This window comes from Leucoraja erinacea, chromosome 33 (assembly GCF_028641065.1).
Source record: "Leucoraja erinacea ecotype New England chromosome 33, Leri_hhj_1, whole genome shotgun sequence".
Classification (NCBI taxonomy): Eukaryota; Metazoa; Chordata; class Chondrichthyes; order Rajiformes; family Rajidae; genus Leucoraja; species Leucoraja erinaceus.
In genome coordinates this window covers 11,170,889-11,193,195 of record NC_073409.1, presented here as the reverse complement: position 1 = coordinate 11,193,195, position 22,307 = coordinate 11,170,889, and the positions used below count along the sequence as shown (strand labels likewise).

Below are 22,307 nucleotides of genomic sequence, written 5' to 3'. Positions count from 1 at the left end.
ACTATTCTGTTAAGACAGTCTGTTAGTTTCACCGCAGTAGGCTATTGAAATTGATAAGCAATCACTTATTTTGACACATAGAGGCGACGCCTCCTATAGATCAATTAGAGGTTGGGGAAGACAGTTCCCATGATGGAGTGGGTAGTATTCACCACTTTTTGTAATCTCCTTCATTTCTGGGCATTTGAGTTGCTGAATCAGGCCATGATGGCAGTCAATATATTCTCGACCATACTCCCGTAGAAGTTGAAGCGAGTATATGTTAACGTACAATATCTCCTCAATCCTCCAAGGAAGTAGAGTAATTGATGGGCTTTCTTTATGATTGTATCAATCAATGTATTACATCCAGAACAGATCTTCAGAGAAATGCACAGCCGGGAACTTGAAGTTGTTGGCTCTCTCCCATCACTGACCCTTTAATGAAGACAGGTTTGTGGATCCTCGAACTTCTTCCTTTGGAGTCAACAATCAACTCCTTGGTTTTAATGACAAAGAGAGCAAGGTGGTTGTTCTGGCACCATTCAATCAGACAATCGATCTCCCTCTCTACTCTGACACATCATTACCTGCGATTCATCGAGCAATGAAGGCGTCATCGGCAGATTTAAAGATGCAGTTGAAATCGTATCTGGCTAGTGAATCATACATAAAATAAGTGGAGCAGGGGACTCAGCACACAGCTTTGGTATTCCGCTGTGCAGATGGCTACCAAGGAGGAAATGTTGCCAATTTGTACCAATTATGTTCTATTGATGAGAAAGTAGAGGATCCACAGTTGTGTGCAGAGACCCAGTTCCCTAAGCTTGGTAACAAGTTTGGAAGAGATGACGATGTCGAATGCAGAGCTACATGTTGTCTATGAACAACAGATGTGGTATTACCAAACCCTGTGTGTTTTTGCAAGGCTTTCCTACTTTTCTATTTCAACTCCCGTGCAATAAAGGCCAATTTGTGTTGGTCTTCCTAGTTACTCCATGTACTCGCACGCTAACTGTGTTTTATGCGAAAGGTCACAGATTAGTATGTGCAGCAACATTCTCTAGTCTATCTTTATATATATTATTAGTTGGAGAGCGTGATAGAGTTATACAACATGGAAAGGGGTATAACCTCCAAACTTGTCCATGATGACCAAGCTGTGTACTTGAACTGATCTAATTTGCCTACATTTAGCCCTTATTCCCTTAAAACATTCCTATCAATGAATCTTCCAAATGTCTTTTCAATGTTATAATATTTCATTTTCTATTTTTCTCTGGCTTTGTAATCTCATTTTTACCTTCACATACCCTTTCTTCTAGTTTTTACTCTCCATCTTTACACTCCTGATCTATTGCATATACTGTCTTCACCATATTGTTTTCCTTTTATCTATATAATATGGGGATTATTTGCTATAGTACATATGGTCCCTTCATCTAACTTAATGAAGACCATAAATTGTTTAGGCCCCATTACTGTTTCCCATTGAATCCATGAAGTTACAACTTGCTAACCTAAAAATGACCCATCTTATTTTATGTTGTTACCAATCCCTTATCCATGGTAATGTATTACTTCCAGACATTTTGGTAATCCAAACACAATACATCTACTGGTTCATCTTTATTCGCCAATCTAGTCATGTCCTCAGTACTCTGATCAATTTGCCAATTATTTTTCATGCTCACATTCAGAATTTCTTTAAACATTCTTGCTGCTATTTTCAGCATCTTCCAGTGATAGATCTTTAACTAACTGAGCAAAGGCTTTCATTTTTTTTTTCTTTCTTGGATGAATGTATTGCAGTTTGTGACATACCCATCCAAATCTTAAAGATTACGACCAATTCATCCACTATCTCTCCAGTAATTCTCTTTAAGATCACAGGATCCTAACTGTAGGTCTTGGGTACATTTCATTTGTTAGTTTATTAATACTTGTTTTCAAGTGATTGTTTTGTGTTCATCCCTCTCAGTTGACCTTGATTTTCTACTGTTGCTAAAATTTTAGTGTTTTCTATTATGAAGATACATACTGACATTTTCTTAATTCACATTCTAAATCCACACTCAACCTGCAATGCAATGATATTTGCTTTCTGACAAGGAGGCCATCAGACATATTGACCCTTGGAACATTCCTATCAATACTCACCTATTTCTGTTTAGCCTCTGTTCTTCAGCATGTCCATAAGCCCTCTTTTCCTCTCTTACCAACCACCTATAAATGAGGCAATCCCTGATAGCCAATTAAGCTAACCCCATGATACCTTTGGGATGTGGAAGGAAACCAGACTTCCTGGGAGAATGTGCAAACTCCACACAGCACTAGATGTCAGGATTGAATCCCAGATGTAAATCAGCAGCTTCATCTGCTGTGCCACCTATATATTTCAGGTTTCGTGGCATATGATGAATAGCAACTTGGTCTTTACGTCATGTATGATAACTGGAAAAAAACAACAAATTATTTTAATCTCTAAGAAAATGTTTATTATGTAACAAAAACTACATATTATTTACCTATCCACCTCAGTTTTGTTCTTCTCCTTTGATTCACCTTTCCTAACTTCTCTCACACTTTGTTCCATCTACCTATCATCCCTTCCTTATCTGATTCTAACATATCATGTACCAACCTTTGAATCTATATATCCCCTCAGTTCTGCCTGCAATTCTTTTTCCCTTCTATGTTTCCACCTTTCAGGTATGAGTCTCTATCTCAGCACATTCCTCTCTCCCATTCCCACCCAGCTCCATCCCCCTGTCAATCTCCTCCCAGTTCCATGTATATCACTAAACCTCGGTCTTGAGCTCCTCTCACTTCTAAATAATGGCTTCCTTCCCTGCGCTCTCTATTCTGATGCATAGTTTTGATTAGACACATCAACCACAGATACTGCATTCCATCATTGCAGTGTCTGGTGTCTCCAGAATCTTAAATAAAACCTGAAACCGGGAATCTTAAATAAAACTAGAAGATGTCAAAAATGTACAGTTCAGTCAGAATCTTTGGCACAATGACCCTGCATTCAAACTCAAAACTAGAAAGCTAGGTTGTCTGAGTAATTTTGGTCAGCAATCTATCACTGCCAGTGCCTCTGTCACTTCACATTGCTGTAATTGATTTTCTACCTGCAAGGGGATTTACTTGACACATTGATTCTACACAGAAGAGTAATATTTTAGATATTTATAAGCGTAATATGTCTAATGCAGGCTCTTTGTTCTGTAAACATACTGCCAAATGTATGGATCTGTTTTCCTCCAGGTGCTTTTAGTGTTTGCCACGGAAGATAGCCAGAGTGCTGGATTCAGTTTGGCATGTGATCAAGCAGGGTACAAGTGCAATGTGGCAAAGACACCAGAGGCGGCACTCAAAACTTTCTTGGACCAGAATCATGAAATCATCGTCATAGATAAAAGGCATTCCACACATTTTGATGCACAAGCTCTCTGCAGGTGAGCAGCTCCCTTGACTCCAGTGAACAGACAGATTCATCGTGCTTACTGATCAGCTTCCTGGTGTCAGATTGCTTCTAATGCTTGGTTTAAATTTCCTATTAAACACCTACCTATTGACTATTTGTGTTTAGTCTGTACAGTGTTTGAGCTTTTCCAAGGTTGTGATTTCCCCACTCCCATTCTCCCAGAAAGAACCAAAATAATTACAGGTTTTTGGGAAAACTAGCATTGATCAAAAAAATAAACGAGATAAAAAAGAAAATGTTGGAAGTGCAAGGGATGACATTGGGAAGGAGTCTTCTGTGACATTGGGAATGAGTCTTTTTGAAGTTGTTTTGGGCCTCTATCTTTGGGCTTGCCTGCTTCTGCACTCTTCGTGGGGATTCCCCTGTATTCATTTATTTTTAATGGCACGTTATTGGAAGGCTGCAACAAGGTATCAGAATAGTGGAAAACTAGCATTTGGGTCCTATTTGTACCATTGAGCACTTCCATTGCACCCATTTCTTCACTCTAACCCCGAGTCCTAATTTAAATTTGCAAATTTCCCCATGTTCTGTTGGAAAAAACTTAAATTGCTGCTCTCTCCTGGAATGCAGCACAGCAAATATTCCCAATATCTAATGTATAATTTAACACTTCATTTCTTCATGATGTTTATGGTTTATCTGAAGTCTCTCGGTGAGTGATTTGTGTACAAACAGTTCTGCTCTGGCTCAGGCTCTCTTTTTGTGTATGTTTACCCAGAAGTGAATCATCAAGCTATCGGTTTAGTTAGTTGCTGAATATTCTACCGCATGGTACAGCATAAGTGATTGCTCTTTATATACAGATTATCTGAATTGCACTTGATGGTAACTAAACTAACTGGCATTACTTGTAGATCTATCAGAGCAACAAAGTCATCAGAAGGAACCGTCATTGTTGCTGTTGCAAAATATCTGTAAGTACCTCATTCAAATGGGAGCTGAAAGAAAGGCAGGATTAATTCAAAGATGCAGCTTACTTTAATGTCCCTGATGTGGTAGAATTGTACAATGCAAATGACCTTTTTAGCCAATGTTGTCTACTTCTTTGAAAGAGCTATCCAGTTAGTTCCATTTTCCTGCACTTTCTTCATAACATTGTCTGCAGTGGCAGTTTATGACACTTTTGCTTTGGGTCCAAATCCGTGAGGTAGCTCACTGGTGCCGCCTTTCAGATGATGCATTCATTCCATGCTTAGTCCAACATTTCTTCATTAATATTCACTCCTTATTCAACATCACCAAACCAGATGTGATCTAGCATTATCACATTGCCTGTTGTTGGAATCTACTTTGCAAAAACCATCTATGCTAATCCCATCTACCCACAATAGAACTGCATATTTATATGCCTTGCCCATTTAAGTGTCTGTTTAAATCCTTTTTAAACACAGTACAGGCCCTCTCTGGGTTACTAACACCTGGCTTCGGGATGCCTGTATATTCAAATGAGCTCCCATAAATATTAAATTCGAACAAGAACTAGTCTTGGAAAATAAAACCTGTGTGTGTGTGTATAAACTCCTGCAATAATCAGACATCATTGACTCAAGAACACAACTGGCAACCAGTTTCGGTGGTTACTTAAAACAATTTGCTCTGGGAATTGACTAGCAATTGCTTCTATTGAATCTTGTGCCACAATATCCTATTGAACAATGCACACGCACTGATTCTTCAAGCCTATTGAAACCCACCATTGGGTGTAGTACATCCTGATTCTGTACCATTGTAATTAGACAGGGGAAGACAATCAATAAATGTTTATTTTGCTTGGACATCAACATCATTACTATACTGTCAAAGTATGGTCGTGGTGGAAGTGATTTTTGTGCATTTTCTGATGTGTACAAATTTCACTTATGGACGTCTGTAAAAATGGAATCAATTCATAACACAAGGATGACATTTAACTGTACCTGATTTCCAATTCCTCTGGCAGAGCATTTCAGATTTTAAACACTGTTTAAAAATAACTTGCCCCTAAGTTGCATAGTCTTTTAAAAGGAGTTGGGGAATCAAGAACCAGAGAACATAGGTTTAAGATACCTATAGGGGATCTATAGGGGAAGATTTAATAAGAACCTGCAGGGCAATTTTTTCACCCAGTGGTGGGTATATGGAATGAGCTGCCAGAGGGTGTTGAGGCAGGTACTATACTAATATTTAAAAGACATTTGGACATGTACTTGTATGGAAAGGGTTTGGAAGGATAAGGGCCACACAGGGGCAGGTAGGACTTGTGTAGATGGGGTATCTTAGTTGCCTTGGGCAAGTTAGGCCGAAGGGCCTGTTATGGCTCTATGACTAACTATAAAATGCACTGCAGTTACTTGCCTCTGCTGCTCTAAATGCACCTCCAATATCCATGTCCATTATCCCTGAAAAGGACTAGGGCAGCAGGTGCATGGGAATCTAGCACCTGCGATTTCTGCACCAAGTTTGTCATCATCCTAATTTGGAACTGTATTGCCAGCTCTTCTTCACCACGGAGTATGAGTCTTGGAATTTCCTACTAAACAGCATTGTGGGAGTAGCCATATTCACAATTTGATGTGGTTGGATTACAGCACTCCAATCTGATACCTCGCTTAGCTCTGTCTATTATGTGTTTTTGCATGGAGTTTAGTTTGCGAGTACCCTGTGCGGCTTCTAGGCTAGCACCTCTTTTTTTTAGGTAGACACAAAATGCTGGAGTAACAGTGGGACAGGCAGCATTTCCAGAGAGAAGGACTGGGTGACGTTTCGGGTCAAGACCCTTCTCCAGAGATGCTGCCTGTACCGCTGAGTTACCCCAGCATATTGTGTGTACCTTTGATTTAAACCAGCATCTGCAGTTCTTTCCTACGCCTTTTTCTAGGTGTATCTGGTGCTTCTCCCAGCATGTTCATCTGCACTCATTGAACTATGATTTATCCTCTTGTTTGAGTAACAGTAGAATGAAGGATATGCTAGGCAAAGGGGTGATAATTTGTGTTTGTATATATTTCTGCTGTGGCTTATGGTCTATAGCATCTTGCACATGCCAAATTTTAGTCATGGAGTAATGCAACATGGAATCAGGCCATGTGGCCCACCATGTCCATGTTGACCAGTGGGTGCCCATTCCTATTAATCCAATCATTCAGTGCTTGCCCATATACCCTTCTATGACTAGGTGTTTTAACTGATAGTTTAGACACAATACTGTCAGCGACTGTGCTTTCACTACTCTCTCTACTCTCTCAGTGTATTCCAGGTTCCCACCACTCTGAGTGAAAAAGATCCCCATAACATCCCCTCTAAATCTCTTTTGCATTATTAGAAATCTGCCCTCTAGTTTAATTTGCCTCTGAGGTGGAAAGTTTCCAAGAGTCTTCCTTATCTATAAACCCTCGCAAATTTGATATACTTCAATCATATCTTCTCTTAACCTTCATTTCTTTCCAATCTTGCATATCGGAAATGCTCAATCCTGGGCCACATCCTGATAGATCTCCATGGCACCCTTTCCAGGGCTATCACATCTTTGGAGCTGCTTAATCTGAGTCTATCCCATCCAACAAGTTTGTACTGATGCCAAACATGATGGATGGCTCATTTTGTGAGAAGCTAGAACCATGTCTCAGTGAGGGTAGTGTGATAGGATTGGCAAAAATGATCATCGTAGACAGATGTATCTGCCACATGAGGATTAGTGAGTCAGATGTCCAGTAGGGTTATCCTTCTTATTGGTTCTGCCACTATCCACTGCAAATTTGCAGCTGATGCCTTCAGGAATAAAAATAGAAACTGGGAAATGCTCAGCAAGTTGGGCAGGATATGTAGGACATGAAATGATTGACATTTCAGGTTAAATACCTTTTGTCAGAACTGGGAAAAGGGGATTATAAATTTGGAAATACCTAGCAGGTCAGGCAGTGCCAATGTGGAGGGGAGAAAGCTAAGCCAATAGCATAGTTGGATGGCTGTTAATAGAAAAAGCCAGTTCCGATATAGATAGAAAGCAAGTAACCTGAATTTGTAGAACTCTATGTTAAATACGAGTGGTTGTGTTGTGCCCAGTAGGGGGATGAAGTTCTGTTCCTCTGCCTTGCATTGGACTTGCCTTTACAGTGCAGGACTACAGAACCAACACCAGGTCAGAGTAGGAGTTAGATGGAGAATTTGGAGACCGCAGGAATGGACTTGCTTTCTATGTCAGATCAGGCAAGGTTGTCCATTTGTGATGTTGGCTCGGTTCTCTTTCTCCATTAGCACAGCTTGGCCTACTGGGCATTTCCTAAAGGTCTTTTTTTTCGCAGCTTGTATGTTCCTTGGTTCTAATCCTCCAACTGCTTTTGTTTTGTACTTTTATGTGTCTGCTTCTGCTGTCTCCGTCTACAACGTTTCCCAAGGCAATCCATCCCACTGCCACCAGCATTTATTTTCACCTGAAATGTTACATCTGTTTCTCTTTCTACAGATGCTGCCTGTACTACTGAGTGTTCCTGGCATTTTCTGTTCTGTATCAACATTTCTGCAGCTTTTCAATGTTCATATTCTTTTTGCTTTGCTCTACTGTTCATTTTGGCAGTAATTCAGCCCATTGTCTTGCAGTGTATTCCTCCCTTAACTAATCCCTCCTTCCTACCTTCTCAAATTAGCTTGTGTGCAAGCTGATAACTGGCTGAACTGCTTTGAAATATCCTTGGAGCATGTGAAACTGTTGATTCAGGTTGAAGTGCTAGTAGACTGAGAAGCCATGTTGTTTTTAAGTAGACTTTAAACTAAAAAATGGAGTTTGACATGATTGTTTTGTCTTTAAATCTGATTTATTATATGATCGCATTTCAAGTCTTTAAAGCTATAAATTTGCTTATTTCAGTCAAAGGGGTGAAGAGATCTCAGTGATGCCATTGATTGCAGCAGGATTCACACGGGTAGGTTAGAGTCTTTGTTTCTATCCTTTGGCTGTTTCTATCCTTTGTGCACGGGGTATAATGCTGTGGACTACTGGTGATAGCCCAGCTGCAGCAGTTGCGACTACTTAAAACCTGGATCTACACTCTGCAATACGACAGGTCACCCAAAATTCCAGCAGGGTAAAGGCTGTAAGATTGCTTATAATATGGTAGTAGATGCACGGTGACCATTCTTCACTCACTTTTCATGGTTCCTATGCTATTGTGCAGTAATTGCAGGGATGGGGTTAGTTAGTTTGGGTAACAGATGTTAATTGTTGAGTTCCTATGTATCAAGACTTAATGGGCCAGCTAAATAACTTGGAATTTAATATATACATTTGCAATATTTTTGTGGTCCCCTATTCATTTAGGTGCTGTAGTGATACGAGTAAGCCAAGTGTTGCTGGTTAGGACTCTTATTTACTGCTTACCAAACTTTTTCTTAATGTTTTAAAATGGATTATAATTCCCTTGTGTATCAAATATAATGGATTTTTAGTCTAAATTTTTGATATTCCAATTTTTAGATCGTATATTTAAGATCTTTAGCTAAAATATTTTAAATTTAAAAATTGTGCTTTATTTTTTGTTTCTCCTTGGTTTACTGCCTGTAAATGTGATTGGCTGCTCAATCAGTTTGATATCAATCAGTACCTCCACCAATGTGAAGCACTTTGGTCAACGAGAGTTGTTTTTTTAAATGTGCTATAGAAATAAAAGTGACTTGACTTGATATCATTTGAGCTAGCAACAACTGATGTGAAATGTGCATGCCAAAGATTGTGATATTTTTATGGGAAACATATCTTGGGTCAGCAGGTAGTGGCATTGCTTTCCTGCTGACTACAAAATCTAGTCCATTAACTTTGTTCTTTTGAGCATTTATCTGTCTGCAGAATCTGTTTACAGATTCTGTTTTCCTTATAATATCAGGCAGCATTTCATCTCGTATCCACCCACTAGTAATAATAACACTGATTTGCTGCCTTTATGGTCATGATTTTTTAATTTATAACCTGTAATCGCTATTAACTATTAGAAATATTTCTTCCCCACTTTCACCAATAATATTCTAACTTTGCGGGTGGGTCTGTTATCTCCAGGCTGCTTGAGCTCTAGCAAAGTGTGTTCTCGCTTTTCTAATCTTTCCTCAGCTGAACTATCTCCAAGGCGATTATTTCAAGGGACGATTGATTGTGTTCATGATGTTCAGGACCATTGTAAACTTAAGTCGATAACTTCGATATTTATCAGGCAGAGTTTTTGTTGTGTAGTTTCACTGACGTGTGCAATAAAAACAGCTTTTTTTCCCCCCACTAGCGGCAGCTCTACTCAACAACCAAAAGTCTGTGGCCTCCTTTTGCTTTGGTATTTTATTTTATTCTTCACATGTTTAAGTTATGATGTTTTATTTTTAATTGTCTACTGTATATCGTGTTATTATCCTTGCGAGCACAAAGCACCAAGGCAAATTCCTTGTATGTATACATACTTGGCTAATAACATTTATTCAATTCAATTCAATACATTTTTCTTCCCAGTGGTATGCTGAAAATTCCAGTCCCATTGCTTGTTATAATGAACTCATCCAGTTGGAGTTTGGAGAAGTCCGTGCACAATTTAAACTGAGGTACTTCATTGCTTCATTGAGTTATGGTGTTGATGATTGAATAGCATATGAACCATACTAATAATTCAGCTCAATGTGTAAAGCTTCAGTTGTTCCCTCTGTGAATTCTCCACAATTATTCATCTCACATTCAAACTTTCTGCTTTATTATTGATCATCAATGCTAAAGATGATGCATGGGTAGCTCACATAGACAACTATCCCAGGGCTGGCTCATGCGTGATCATCCCAAGTACATATTTTCCATTCCTTGTAAAACACTGTTGACTGACCCTGCCAGTGGGATTGAGTGGGAAAGGAGTGATGTCAGTGCAAGATTTCCTGTGGTAGCTACAGAAATATCTGGCTGCACTCAGCAGGTCTGGCCACATCAGTAGGAAGAGAATCCGACGCTTCAGATTGATGACCATTTCTCAGATTAGATTGACAGCATCTGCAATGTTTTAATTTTTTTCTGACATAGTCGCCACTTCTAAATGGAATATAGAATAAAAACGGGCCTCTCAAGCATGTTCTACCCTGTGAATCATGTTAACTTGACTGTACCTTGATTTGACTACCTGGATTGGTCCCACATATTTTAACAATCTTGTCTAACAAAAGTCTATCATTATCAGTGCTGGAACTTTCATTTGGGGAAACAACCAAAGTGCAACAATTAGTTTCATCAAAGACCATTCATGATTCAATTTATGCTATGAAAATTCATTTAACTTAAAATAAAATGATGTAATGGATATGATCAGGCCACTGGTCATTCCCTCCCCTTCCCCCAATACACCAACTGTTTTCCAGAACCCCTGGCAGAGGCTGATGAACATTACCAGAACAGGGGCTTGGCACTCTGCAGGTTCATTCCTGGAAGCAGGGTCTATTCCAGGCTAGGCAGATCAAATTAATAAATGCTAAACGTCTTCCAGTTAGTAGCAGCTCGATTATAGCAATAACACAATGTTCTGTGGCACAGCCTGAGAAGATCTACTAGTCGAAGTGATCAATCGAAATTAACGGGTAACAGGGCAATTCTTGCTATTGAAAGTTGTGTTCTTCTTATCCGCGATCTTAGCAAGATCAAGAAAATATCCGGTTTTAGAAATACATCATATACAAGTAAAAATATTGAAAAATCTATTCACTGGTCCCCATTAGTTTCTTGCAGAGGTTCCACAAAACATGGATAATCTACATGATACTGTCTGATCTTATTAAAAATAATACATTCGCTCCCCCCATCTTTTTTTTTCTCTCTCTCAGGGCATCTAGTGCAATCTTCACAGCTTTGGACCAATGCCTAGAGTCAATAGAAATTACAAGCAACGATAATATTATTCAGGTCAGTTGCTAATTTAGAGCCTTTGGCGTATTCTTGCCCTTCTTTTTGGTAGCAACAGCATATATTCGCAAATTCCAATGATCAGTTTGCTCAGCTTTTGGACTTTAAATTCAAAATTGTACATAATTATTTGAAGATAATAGTAATTAATAACAAATATGTTAAATAGTGCAATTTAAACTAAATGCAGCCAGGCAGCACTTAACACTTCAGGTTCATGACTGAGAGGTCATCGGCCAAAATATCAACATTTGTTCTCATAATTGGAGTCTTCTGTTCGCTGACCATTCTCATCCTTCTGTCTGGGGTGTAATTCAAAAGGGTGATAATTTTTGTTTAAACATTTTAGAAATTTGGCTGCATTCTTTTCTGAATTGAAATTTGTAGTTTTAACCTTAAGTGGAAATTTTTTGAAATTCAGTAAAATAATCCAGTGCAGCTATAAAGGAGAGTTGCCTTATTGGTTGCATCCTTTAGATCAGATATTGACACTATATTGTGTTGGACTATCCCACTGAATTCGTCTGATCTTAAAGCACAGTAAAGGATTCCTTATTTGTGCTTTGGAGTGTTCCTTGTCAACAACAAAATAACATTGGATTGGACATTCATCTCTGCTTCTTGAGATGTCACAATAAACTTGTTTTAGACTTTGCTAGTGTAATGGTAATGACTTCATAGCAATTGTGTGTAAAATGCCTCCTGTAGTGTGCAGGTCATTTAATTAATTAAGTACTTGTTAAACAATCTTGGCTTTAGCCTTGATTTTGTTTGTGGAGGAATGCCCGGACTGATTGCGTGACAAGACCATGTTGTTGGGTGGGGTTTTGAAGATAATCTAGCTGTATGATTGACTTATTCCAAGCACCTAGCATACATTCTGCATACATTTCTTTCTTGTTTTAATCACGTTGCTATGTTCATGTATTAGAATGCAAGTTCTCCCTGCAGTAAGACACCAGTGGCAGCAATCGAATGACATGACAATCAACTGTGTAGGTGTTGCTGAGGCCAATGGCATTCATGCTTCTCAACCAATCTTAGTTTATCCAGTGATTCAGTAGTAGGCACGGCCCCCATGCTACTGAATACAGACTGGATGTATCACATTACCTGATATTTGTTCTGGAAAGAAGACAGAAACATTCTTCAGTTTATTCCCTCAGTTCTTGGCAAAAACTGGAAATGTTGGAAGATCTTTTTTATGGCCTAATGTGGGCATACAGAAAGGAACTGCAGATGCTGGTTTATACTGAAGATAGACACAAAGTGCTGGAGTAAATCAGCGTGTCAGGCAACATCTCTGGGGGGGGAGAAAAGGATGGGTGTCGTTTTGGGTCGGGACCCTTCTTCAGACTTGCTCAATGCGGGTAAATTGAATTAGAGTAGATTGGCAGAAAGGTTGGCAATGAACATGGTGGGCCAAACAACCTGTACTATGCGACTGATTAATCTAGCCAGAATTTAAACTTTAAAGCTAGAGTCATGTTACTGAAGAAATGTCCATCCTTTAAAAATGGAGACCTGACCACCATGTGTTGAATGTAACTAACTATTACAGTCTACCTGTCTGATCTAAAAGTCCAGTGAGCCAACTTTGCTTGTGTTCTGCAGTACGTGAACCCCACATTTGAAGGACAGATGGGTTACCAGAGAGAGGAATTGATAGGAAAGGAGCTAACACAAGTGGCCACTAGCAATAAAAATAAAGCTGATATCCCAATTAAGATCGACAGCTATTGTGCAGAAGGAAAGGTAAGTGTGATGATGTGTCCAACTTGTGACCGTGGAAAATTGTTAGCATGGCAAGCCAATTGTTACTCCAGAGATGGACACAAAATTCTTGAGTAACTCAGCGGGTCGAGCAGCATCTCTGGAGAAGAGAAATAGGTGATGTTTCGGGTCGAGAACTTTCATCTGCCTGAGTGTCAGGGAGGGACTCCGGATATCTCTAGCACATTCGGATCCTTGAGCCTGGTTTTACTGAAGCTATCTGTCAGGGTGCCTGTGGTTACTGGTGATTGTATGACAAATAAAATATAACTCGACCAAGGTTATGAGTAATTTATTGAGAGTCAGTCTAATTGAGAGTTGAGAGGAAGTTTAAAAAAGTAAATAAAAGGGGTATTGCGGAAAGGCTCAGTAAAATGAAATTCAAAAATCTTCTCAGTAAACAAATAGTGAAAAGACTGGGTGATAATGTTGGGGGGAAAAGCTGAATTAAATGCAGTGTGCGCTATTTACAAAATGCGCTGCAGTTACTTGCCGCGATCACTCTGACAGCACCTCCTAAACTTGAGACTTCCACCACCAAGAAGAACAAGAGCATATACATGGGGATGCCTGCTGTTTTCTTTTAATGCACACCACCTTGATTGAGAAATATCTTGTGTTTCTTCATTATTTGCTGGCTCTCGATCCTGGAACCCCACCAAATCCACAGCACTGTGGGTGTGCCAGAAGGACTGAAGTAGTTCATGAACATATGACCAGGCCCTGCTTGACCATGCCTCTGCTGGTATAGTGTACGTGGTTGTGATCATCACACCAGTAGGAAAGTTGCAGCTGTGCAGAAAATTTACCAGGAAGTTGCCTGTGATGGATTTCTAGGAGGGTAGAGAGATTTTTTTCCCCCCTTTGCAGAGATGTAAATATCCAGAGGTAAGGGGTGGGGAGATGGAAAGATTTGAGGATTTTTGTTTTCATCCACAGATTGATTGAAATATGGCACATACTGCCAGAGGGTGGGATGGAGGCAGGTACTCTTGCAGCATTTAAGCAGTTTTTAGTTGAGCACTTGAAACACTATGGTGTAGAAAGCCATGGGTCGAGTGTGGAGAAAATTGGGTTAATCTAGTTGGCCTAGATGGCAAAGGGGCATTTCTTGCTGTGTGATGATGTCTTTGTATGCAAGGCAGTACCATTTCCTTGTTGGAAGTGGTGATAGGCCATAAATCCTGTAATTGCCAACAATGCCCTGAGCCAGAAGAATAAATATAGCTACTGTGTGCGGAGGTGGGTAAATTACTAGACTAGAATACGACTGGTTTAACAATCCAGGGACACAAGTTCAGATCCAACTGTGACACCTCAGGAATTTAAATAATTTAGTCAATCATAATGTTGGTGGACGCAGAGCTCATAGATTGCAGTAAATATTCATCCTTCATCCTTTAATTTTAATCCAGCGTGGTCTGCGTATGGCTCCAAACCACATCAATGTGGTTGGCTCTGAAAAGTCCCCCTGAAATATCCTAGTAAGCCATCCATTAGAAGCAAGTAGGGGGTGGTGCAGTGACATCCACAAAATGAAAAATAAATTCCAGCAGTAGATCTTTTAATTAAGTTTGCTCCCGGGGTGTGGAGGGGTTTCAGGTTGACAGGGGGGAATGTTTTCTGAGGGAATTTTTCATAAATATATGACATCACAATGGGTCCGGTAAATGGATAGTAACTGTTCCCATCAACAGAATGATCAAGGACCAGAGGACAAGGATTAAAAGTGAACAACCTTTGGTGATTTTGAATGCAGAGACAATTTGTGCATTTTAAAAGAAGCTGGATATATTTTTGAAAGGAAAAGTTGCAGCTTTATGGGGCAAGGCAGAATTGCTGAAGTCATTTAGCTGTTGTACTTCAGCATTGACAGCAGAATGTTTCATTTGTGTGAGGAATTCCCCTTGCATCAATGGCAGGAAAATGCACTTCACTGTTGTAACTGAATTCATAAATTCCTGGTTGACACTATCTCTGCTTGTGACTTTACAGCAATGGCAAGGAATGTACTATGGGAAAAAGAAAAATGGAGATTTAATTTGCCAAAATATGAAAATAACGCCTGTCATGGGACAGGGAGGGTGAGTGCAATGTGTTTGCTAACAGACATTTTATATTTGTTTTATTTAGGTTTCCATGGTGTATTGGAGACACGGGCGATGTTTAATTAACAGGCCTGGGGTGCATTGACGTTTCATTATCACGTGACCTCTGTTGGCCCGGGAAAACAGATAATCCTTGAAAGGTTCTGGCACCGAACGTGCTGGAAAATTGGTATTCAACCTGTACTCTGAGTTAAACCCGGGCAAACTGAAGGTTTGAGATATGATCCAGCATAGCTGGTTAGAACTGATTGTAAACAGGGCACCTGCAAAGTATAAAAAAACTGTGTTGGTGCTTGACCCTGTGGGACTAACCCGAGTTAAAACCTGATCTGGATCAGATGGAATTAGTAGTTTTTAATGGTTTCTGAAACTATCTCCTGATTCAGGTTTAGTCGTACAGCATTGGAAACGGGCCCTTTGGGCCAAGTCATCCATGCCCATCCCGATGCCTATCTAAGCTAGTCCCAATTCCCTGCATTTCTAAAAATAGGAACCTGGGGTTTATTGTTGCTTAACCACAGAGCACAATCTCCCAGAGGCCAGTTGCTATGTGCTGAGCTGTGCTTATCATTTGAGATGTCTGCTACAGGAATTTGTAAATCTTCTAATTAGAACTTCTTTTCTTATTAGGAAAATTAGACACTATGTGTTTATTAAGACCCCATGTGGAAATAAGGTAGGTGTGTGAGATCTATGTATGCTTCCTTTTTCTTAGTTTTTTTTGCAACAATTTCCTTCATGTGATCGTTGTCTTCTTTTACAGATTGAGGAACCTGTATCTTCTGATCGATTTCAGCTTGAGCTTCCACCAGGTACTATGTTATTTAATTTATTTCCCTCTGTGCTGTTACTTAGAATGATGTACCTGGTACAAAGGTCTTCATTAGAATAAAGAAGCACGTTAATTGATGAAAGAGGATTGTTCTCTACTTTGGCTCAGTACGAACTGTGGTACTTATTGCAAATGATTTGTTTCTTGCTATCTGGATATGTCTTTAGCTATTGCAAGATGGAAAGTGTGCTATTTGGTGGAGAGATGAGAGGATGTGATGCTGAAGTGGTTGAATGTAGCTGTATTTATCATTCCTCCCAGCTGTTATCCGATTATTGATAAAAAGATGGATGAATTGTGATCTCCCTATCTACCTCCTTGCAGCCCTTGCACTTTCTTATTCCACCTTCCCTGTAGCTATAACACTATTCTGTTTCCTTTCTCTTTTGGCACCGCTTAAATACTTGTGCGTGGTTTGAATGTAGTCATGTATGGTATGATTTATCTCGTTCGCAAGAAAAATAGTTTTTAGTATCTCAGTACACATGACTATAATATACCATTACCATTCAGATAAAGACAGAGCACTGTTTTGTACAGATCTCCAGCCAAGGTCTGAAATTGATCTAAACTGGAATTTATAGAGCTTACTGTAAGAAATAAAACTTTTATGGTGGATGTCCTGATTTGTGTATTGAAGGTCGTATACCTATGGGGGTTTTTTTAACATTATCAAACTTATGCATTGTTCTTAAAATTTAATGTATACTAATTTCCTCTTTGCCAATTGTTCTTGAATCTGATTCCCTGTCTTTTCTGGCACTACTTTTTTAGAGAAAACATTGCCTTTCCTTTGGATCTTTGGTCAATTCCTTTCAGTCCTCTGGTTACTGACCCTCCTGCCACTGGAACCATATCTTCATTTCCTGTAACAAAGTTCCTTTATTGGTCACAAATGTTAATGAGAAGCAGCACATTGGCCGTGATCAAGAAGCACTAGAGAGTTAACTGTATTAACTTGTACTTGAGAGTCTTGTATTAACTAGAGCTTTCCAATGCAGTGCCCAGTCTGAACTTAGTCTCTGTTCTGACCAATTTCCTTTTTAATCTTTTATCAAGTTCACATGGCCAGAAGAATAATGGCTGACATTGATTAATGATTTGTTGATGGTATTTTGGGGACTGTGGACAGCATCTTGGTGATGGGGCATACAAAGGGACGTGAGAGAATATTTAGTGTGGTGTGTGGAAGATGGAGGCCAGCAGAAGAACTCCTTCCCACCCACGCTCCCATAAATAGCAGACACGTACGGATGTGCGACTACGTGTATGAAATGCATTTCTTTAATATGCCATTCTGAAACGTTCATGTACTTGTCCCTGACAGGTTTAATAGTTCGTTGCTTCTTTTATAGACTTGCTTACTTCAAAGTACAAAGGCAGGAAGAAAAGTTATGATGTCAGATCCAACACATCACGAGGGAGTGATGGTATGTCACTTGCAACAAGGTTACAATAACCTCTGCTGTCCATTTATTGTGTTTGTGTGCTTGCCAGGGGAATGGATTATAGAAGTAGGGAAGTTTAGGTGCAATTTTGCAGAACACTGGTGAGACTGCACCTATAATACTGCATGGTATTGGTTTCTGTATTCAAGGAAGAATATATTTACATTGGAGACAATGCACAGACTGATTCTTGGGACAAAGGTGTTGATATTTGAAGAAAGGTTGAAAAGTTTGAGCTTAAATTCATTGGAATGAGAGGTGATCTGAAGAAATGTCCCAACCCAAATGTCATCTTTTCATTTCCCTCCACAGATGCTGCCTGTCCTACAGCGTGTTCCTCTAGCACTGTTTTTTGGTGTGGATTCTGTGGAGGCTATATGGGTATCTTTGGAACCAAGAAGCATAGTTTCATCATAATGGGTTGTCCACTTAAGATAGTGAGGAGGAAATTCTTCTGTCATGATCCTTGGGATTCTCTCCCTAGAGAGTCATGGAGGCAGTCATTGAATGTCTTCACAGTGAAGGATTGCAGACATATGGGTTGTAATGTGACAAGAGTGGGAGAAAGTGGTGTTTAAATTAGCCATGTTCTTAGTAAATGGTAGTGCAGGTGTGAGAGGTTAATTAACTTATTTCTGCTCTTGATTCTTATGAAAGTGTCAGCTAAATGACTAGTTTTGGGCCTTGATTTTTGTTACTAAAGTCATACATTTTGGAGCACTTTTACCGGGCTGTATTCTCTGACTGGAGATTTTAGAAGTAAGGTTGTATTCTTGGGGCAAAGGGTTAGCTCTTTAGGATCAGTGAGAAATTGCTTCGGAGAGAGTGTATCCTGGATGCTGTATTCACCACCTTGCTACCTATCCTGCTACCTTCATTTATCATATTTCCTTTATTTGCCCTCCCTATTGGCATTACCTGATCTACATTCCATTTTTGTTTCTGCACATTTAACCAGTTCATTGGTATCTTCCTGCAGTTTACCTTTCATCGTCAATGTCAACTGTACTGTTGCAGTTGTACTGCTGTCGCCCCCTCCATAGCACAGAAACTGCTCTCCTCAAAGTCCTCAACGACCTCCTCACCTCTGCTAACACTGGTTCCCTCAACATCCTCATCCTCCTCGACCTGAGCGCAGCCTTAAATACAGTGAACCACAACATCCTGCTCACCAGACTCAAAGACCTCGGCATTGAAGGCTCTGCACTCAGCTGGCTCCGTTCCTACCTTTCCAACAGATCCCACTTCATCTCTCTCCACAACCACATCTCTGCTACTCCCACCAGATCAACTACAAAATCCTGATACTCACCTACAAAGCCCTCCACCCCCCCCCCCCCCCCCCCCCCCCCCCCTATCTCACTCACCCCCCCTGCCCCTACCAACCCTCACGGTCCCTCAGATCCACATCAGCCGGTCTCCTCTCCATCCACAAGTCCAACCTCTGCAGTTTTGGGGACAGAGCCTTCTCCAGGGCAGCTCCCAGGCTCTGGAACTCCCTCCCCCAACTGATCCGCAATTCCGTGTCCCTCACCATCTTCCAGTCCCGCCTCAAGACCCATGTCTTCACCTCTGCCTATCCTTAGCCCCACGTCCCCCTCCCTTTTCATCTGTGCATTAATTGCCTCATATTGTGTTTTGAATTGTATTCTGTCTTTACTTTGTGTACTAATTATGTCTCTACTATTTATTTCATTCCCCTTACATGTTTTTCCTCTACCTGCTAAATTTTTGTAAGGTGTCCTTGAAACTCTTGAAAGGCGCCCATAAATAAAATGTATTATTATTATTATTACTGTCAATATTGGTTTCAGAAGCAAACTTCCTAATCATAGATCGTATATTTAGATCTAAATCATCGATGTGATGGAAAAACAACAGACCCATTGCAGAACTTCAATGCAAAAAGCTATGCTTACAAAAATGACCCTTTGCTTTCTCTCAGATATGCAATTATTAAACTATTTTCCTCTGGATTCTGTGGGTTTCTACTTTTCTATAATGTGAGCTTCTGTAAAACCCCTTACAAACTCTGCGAAGGCCATGACATATTCTACCCTTTCTGAATCTCATTGCCTCTCTTAGTCTGAGACTTATTTTTCAAATTCTACCATCAGAGGAACATTCACATACTCTATGTTGCGCCCCATAAACATTTTCTAAGTTTCAGTTAGATGCTCTCTTTCTTCTAAACTCCGGGAGGTACAGGCAAAGACTAGTCGATCTCTCTTCGAATGGCAAACCAGCCATCCCAGAGTCCATTCTCAACACGCTCGATCAATCTCCCTATATATCTTGCAGGCTGCAGATGGTCTCTCTAAAGTTCCATATATAACTGCATAGGAGCAGAATTAGGCCACTTGTCCCATCGATTCTATACTTATGCTTTTAAATTATGCAATTTGCCTTCCTAATTGCTTGATGATTTTAAACTCTGCCTCAGAATCTTTACCAATAGTTTCACTGCTGCCATTTCCTCATTGAAATCATTAGTTAAAGCGATTTTCTTTTTTAGGTGCACACCCGTAGTATACAGTCCTCTCCAAAAAGTTTGGGCCAAAGACCCATCATTTATTTATTTGCCTCTGTACATCACAATTTGAGATTTATAGGGCAATAGAAAAGAAAAAAATAATTAATAGAAAAAAATCAAGTGGTTAAAGTCCACATTGTCAGATTTTAATAAAGGCCATTTTTTACACATTTTGGTTTCACCATGTAGAAATTACAGCAGTGTTTACATAGTCCCACCATTTCAGGGCACCATAATGTTTGGGACACGGCAATGTCATGTAAATGAAAGTAGTCGTGTTTAGTATTTTGTTGCATATCCAGTCTGCGATTCATGGACGTCACCAGTTGCTGGGTGTCTTCTCTGGTAATGTTCTGCCAGGCCTGTATTGCAGCCATCTAAAGCTTACGCTTGTTTTGGGGCCTGGTCCCCTTCAGTTTTCTCTGGCATGCTCAATTGGGTTCAGATTGGGTGACTTGGACACTCAAGAATTGACCATTTTTTAGCTTTGAAAAACACCTTTGTTGCTTTAGCAGTATGTTTGGGATCACTGTCTTGCGGTAGAATGAATTGTCGGTCAATGAGTTGAATCATTTTTTGAACTTGAGCAGATCGGATGTGTCTATACACTTCAGAATACATTATGCTACTACTTTGTAGCATAGTTGTATCATCAATGAAGATAAGTGAGCCAGTTCCTTCAGCAGCCATACATGCCCAGGGCATAACACCCCCACCGCCGTGTTTCACAGATGAGGTGGTATGCTTTCGATCTTGGGCAGTTATTTCTCTCCACCATACTTTTGTCATCGCACTGATATAAGTTATTTTTTGTCTCATCCCGTCCACAAGACCTTTTTACAGAACTGTGGTTGCTCTTTTAAGTATTTCTTGGCAAACTGTAAGCTGGCCATCCTATTTTTGCGGCTAACCAGTGGTTTGCATCTTGCAGTGTAACCTCTGCAATTCTGTTCATGAAACCTTCGGCGGATAGTAGTCATTGACAAATCCACGCGACTTCTTCATTATAGAGAGAATTCTTCTGTCATCAGCTGTGGAGGTCTTCCTTGGCCTGCCAGTCCCTTTGCAATTAGTAAGCTCACCAGTGCTCTCTTTCGTCTTAATGATGTTCCAAACAGTTGATTTTGGTAAGCCTAAGGTTTGGCTGATGTTTCTAACAGTTTTATTCTTGTTTCTCAGTCTCATAATGGCTTCTTTGACTTTAATTGGCACAACTTTGTGTGTCCTCATGTTGATAAACAGCAATAAAAGTTTCCAAAGGCGATGGAAAGACTGGAGGAAAGACTAGGTGCTGAGAGCTCCCTTATTTGTACCTGTATTAAGGAGGCATTTTAACACACCTGAGCCATTACAAACACCTGTGAAGCCATGTGTCTCAAACATTGAGCCCTGAAATTTCTACATGGTGAAACCAAAATGTATAAAAATACCCTTTAGTTTTACTTCGGAGTCGCGTGAGTGACTACGTGAAGAACCCGCCAGCACGCGTGCGCGACATTGCGTCTCACGCAGTGCAACAGCGACGGGCGGGGGTGGAGCGCTCCCGTAGGAAAAATTCAAACGGACCTACACAGGTAAGGAAAAATTGAAGTTGTATTCTTCCCCTTGCTGTGCTTATGTTACAGCACGTTGGACAAGGGGAAGGAAAAAAAAAATGGACCTGGACCGCAGGCTGCCACAGGGAACCGGGCAGTTCCCGGCAGCCGACAGTCACGGGCTACCAGCGGCTCCAGGACTGCAGGCTGCCGCGGGGAACCAGGTAGGTCCCGGCAGCCGACACCACTAACGTCCAGCGGTTCCAGGACCGCAGGCTGCGGGGAACTAGGGAAAGTTCCAGCAGCCCACAGCCATGGGGAAACAGCGGTTCCAGGACTGCAGGCTGTGAGGAACTAGGAAGGTTCTGGCAGCCGACAGCCGGGTACGACCGGCGCAGACTGAGCCCAGCACCGCGAGCTGTATACCTGGAAACAACACAGCGGGCTGCAGGCAGATAGGAGTCGGTACAGCCAATAGACTCGGAGAGTCCAGCCAGAAGGACGCACTGCCCAAGGCAGTGGTTACTAAGGTCCACTTACCGACTCCAAGCTGAATCCAGCGCCATGAGTCATACAGCTCAAAGCAGCGCAGCAGGCTGGAGGCAAAGCCCAGCAGGATTCAGCCCGGCCGATCATACTCATCTGAGTCCGGCCGAAGGGTCGCGCTGCCCGAGTGCAGCAGAGGTCCGCCCGTGACTTGCTCCGGGATATTGAG

At 40.7% G+C, this 22,307-nt stretch overlaps 1 protein-coding gene across 6 annotated transcripts in view; it reads left to right on the top strand.

The window, feature by feature from the left end:
- pde8a (phosphodiesterase 8A) overlaps positions 1-22,307 on the top strand; it is a 74,084-nt gene that overhangs the window by 24,380 nt on the left and 27,397 nt on the right. For 3 of the 6 annotated variants that reach the window (XR_008726108.1, XR_008726107.1, XM_055661292.1), the window contains exons 3-12: positions 3,256-3,446; positions 4,333-4,392; positions 8,322-8,376; positions 9,942-10,030; positions 11,285-11,363; positions 12,978-13,118; positions 15,132-15,220; positions 15,875-15,920; positions 16,008-16,056; positions 17,432-17,506. Coding sequence is in view for 4 of the 6 variants with exons in the window: in XM_055661292.1 (XP_055517267.1) it covers positions 3,256-3,446; positions 4,333-4,392; positions 8,322-8,376; positions 9,942-10,030; positions 11,285-11,363; positions 12,978-13,118; positions 15,132-15,220; positions 15,875-15,920; positions 16,008-16,056; positions 17,432-17,506 (874 nt within the window). In the remaining 2 variants the exon portion in view is untranslated. The remainder of the gene's footprint in view (positions 1-3,255; positions 3,447-4,332; positions 4,393-8,321; positions 8,377-9,941; positions 10,031-11,284; positions 11,364-12,977; positions 13,119-15,131; positions 15,221-15,874; positions 15,921-16,007; positions 16,057-17,431; positions 17,507-22,307) is intronic. The other 3 variants (XM_055661293.1, XM_055661295.1, XM_055661294.1) reach the window with 3 other exon arrangements.